Source organism: Necator americanus, chromosome IV (assembly GCF_031761385.1).
Source record: "Necator americanus strain Aroian chromosome IV, whole genome shotgun sequence".
NCBI classification, from domain to species: Eukaryota; Metazoa; Nematoda; class Chromadorea; order Rhabditida; family Ancylostomatidae; genus Necator; species Necator americanus.
The window spans coordinates 13,878,040-13,881,412 of NC_087374.1; the positions used below are offsets into that span (position 1 = coordinate 13,878,040).

Consider the following 3,373-nt stretch of genomic DNA (forward strand, 5'->3'; position numbering starts at 1 on the left):
TAGCGTTTCAAGTTGAGTATGCACATAAAATAGTCTCGATCGGAGCTGAAAGATTACTGCTGCCTGCATATCTGAGGATTGCGTGGAATTAATAAATGTGTTAGGTTGCTGAAGTACAGGGTAAGACAAAAACGGGGTAGCAAGTGGTGTGAAAGTTTTCTGCTCGTTTTCCAAAAATATTAACCAGCGCCAATTACTTTGTCTTTGGCCCTTTAAGCCTGCTATTCGTATAAATACGGAGCTGACGTTAATATTATTCGAATTAGGCATGAAAAAGAAGACAAAGAGAAAACCGTTATTCTCTTCCTTCTAGCAGTATTTTAACAATTTGGGAAAATATAAGCGGAGAGAATTGTCAGCAAAACACAACAGATCAGGGATATTTCCTCCGATATTTCTGTAATGAACTGTAACGTGAGATAGGTAAAATGCGAGTTGTATGTAATGGGTGGGAACTCTGAACTGTTCTGGTCTTTCGATATTTTACATAAAAGTCCCTCCGACGCAAGCATTCGAAGAATTCAGGATGGTACATTGATCCGCAATTGTTTGAAAGCAGCAGACCACGACATTGGAATATGTCTAGGAAGAGATAGGGTTAATGGCTTAAATTGCGAGTATGAGCGTGATTACGCCCAACTTTCCCTAATGGTTTCGATAAACGGTGTGAGAAATGATCGTCCTCTATGAATTTTTCCACGAGGCGCCTTGTAACGCCTCATTCGCATTAGTGCCGGTTCCCTCAGCTATCAATACAATCAACAGATGGAACAACCACGGCATCCAGAACATGGATGGAAAAGGTCAATCACTTCTAGTTAGATCTCTTCGACAGCCACTCCCACTTGCCTCTTCACCATCTCAGAGAAGATGTGCATGTCATCACAGGCGTCCTCCATTCCGAAATGCCAACATGGTGAAGAATCGTACTTCACTCGCTCCCTTCAGCCCTTCAGCCTTATCAATGCGCTGGGAAGGCTTCACTCGTTATCCGTCGGTGTACAAGGTTTCTAAGCAAAGGAAAACCGTGCTGTTGTACAAGAAGGGAAAATCACTTGACATTGGCCGCCTGTTTAACTAACACCTAATTTGTTTACTGTATGTCACCTACAGGCCCTTCACAGTGTTAATCTTAAATAATTGGAAGAACATTAGATGGGAAACAGCCACGCGAGCCATCAATCGAAAATGCTTCAGCACGGTTGAACGCATACATGCCGATTCAAAACTCGTAGGTGTGTCTCTGTGTCTCATTTTCATTGACTTGAGAAACCTTTGATTCGGTTGGGTTGGAAGCGGTCAAGGAAGGCTCTGACAACCAAGGCGTCCCCATTCCGTGCATAAAAATACTTTGTGATTTATATAGCGAATTCAGAATTTCCGCGTTCTACAATAATGTCACAATCGACGTGAAGAGAGGGTTCGAAAGGATGACACAATCTCAGCCAAAATATTCATTGCCATTCTCGAAAACGCAAATACTTATAAATAAATAAATAAATAAAGAAATACTTCTGAGTGCTCCGGCTATGTAATCTTGTAGATGAGGAAGTCAACATTATGAAAACTGAGTGGGAGAAAACAAACGGCTTGGGAAACATAGAAGAGCATCGAGGATGTAGTGAAGAAGACCAACAATATCTGGATCCGTGCTCACTCAACACAAACGTTCTTCCTACTTTGATCTACACCTCAGAAACTTGAGCGTTTCGCAAGCAAGAGGAAATGCGATTACCGTCATAGAACGAAATTGACAGGATGCTATGAGTATCCCGCTCTATCAAAGTGAAAGAAAAAATTCGAAGTCCACTCCTACGTCACCGATCGAAGATCAGAGACGCCGTCACATAAGGAAAGTTAAAATAGGTGGTCCAGACACGTGATGCGTTCCAAGGGCAATCGTTGACTACATCCATGAGCGACTGAATGCTATGGGGCATCAAAGGCACCGCCGATTCGATGGATAGACCTTTACGAAGTCCTTCAAAAGAAACGCAATGCTCTAAGAGTTTCTCGTGAGAAGAGAAGCCAATGGACAACACATGCGGGCGATCGCGACAAATGGAAGTTTTATCAATCTATTCAATTGAAACCAATGAAAAAGCTGTTGAGGGGGCCAGAACGTTTACATGGAAGACGATGCTAGTAGGAAGGATCATGATTGAACGGATAAATAAAGGGAAGAATAATGGAAAAAGTATGTGGTGCACAACTACGTGTCAATAAAAGATAGGAACTATCATACCAGTTAGTTGTCATGAACAAAATTACAAAAAAATTCTCACGTTTTTCCTCTGCCTTTTATTCTAGAGGAAATTCGCACAATATGAGATGCACATGGTCGATTACATGTTATCAGAAAAAAAGCTATTTCCAGTGAATTGTCCATTTCACGCCTGATTCCACTCATATGCCCTTTGTTGAGAGACTATGTCGTTATATCATTCATAAAGAATAAACTGCACTGCGTTGATCAATCCCTATAGGGATGCCCCTATGCGTTCGACTTCAATGCAGAACCGTTAGAGGGTTAAGAACTCGCTTACAATCACTTGCGACTGGCCCGCCGATGTGTCAATTCAGTGTCCTCATCCATCCAGAGAACTATGAGACCAATTTGCAGATCTCGGAGGTATGAAATGCTTGGTTAGGTCTGAGGCGGCTTCGAACTATCAATCGATTGTGCAGTAACAGCGGAACCTGCTGCAATGTGCAAATGAATTATTTAAATAAACTATAGTAAATTTTTAAATCAAATGAATAAGTGAGATTAAATTCTTAGCCTGAAATACATTTTTAGTCAGTTAGTTAGCGAATATCTAAATTTGTCGGTGAAAAACTTAGAGTGCGATCATTCAACTTAGAGTACATAACATCTACCATCCCTTAGTCTTCCTCATATCATGTCATCGTGAAGTGTGCCGTAGTGAAGTGGCTTTCCTATCTCGCTATAAACACTTGAAAACAGGCCCCAGGTGTACACCGGATTGAACCCAAGTGCAACTATATGTGGAGTCCATGGAACCAAGACCCATAGTAAAATCGTCATAGAGATGAGCTTGTCTTTTCGAGATTGGTTCAAGTGGCTCCCTCATGAATGTGTTCCTTTCCTCCAGTGATGGGGCATGCCTTGATGTGGAGATTAGAGGAACCTGTGAGGATGTGTCCGATAACGAAAAGCAACGAATCTTAGCACCTCTCGAAGGACAGAACATCGATGCCTCTACGAGGTACCTCACGGAATTAAAATAAATTATTAGGAGCCGGGTGTAGCGCAGTCGGTAAGAGGATCTGCTGCTGCTGGACGATCGAAAGGAGGCTCAAATCCGCCCAAATACCAACCAAACCTTTCATCCCTCTGGGGTCGGCAAAT

At 42.2% G+C, this 3,373-nt stretch overlaps 1 protein-coding gene across 1 annotated transcript; it reads left to right on the forward strand.

The window, feature by feature from the left end:
• Positions 1–673: 673 nt before the first annotated feature.
• Positions 674–1,081, forward strand: RB195_001210 (uncharacterized protein; the record flags this gene model as incomplete). The annotated part of the gene is made up of 1 exon (XM_064197880.1): positions 674–1,081. One exon carries the CDS (start codon positions 674–676, stop codon positions 1,079–1,081), a length of 408 nt encoding a protein of 135 aa, XP_064053761.1.
• Positions 1,082–3,373: the final 2,292 nt, after the last annotated feature.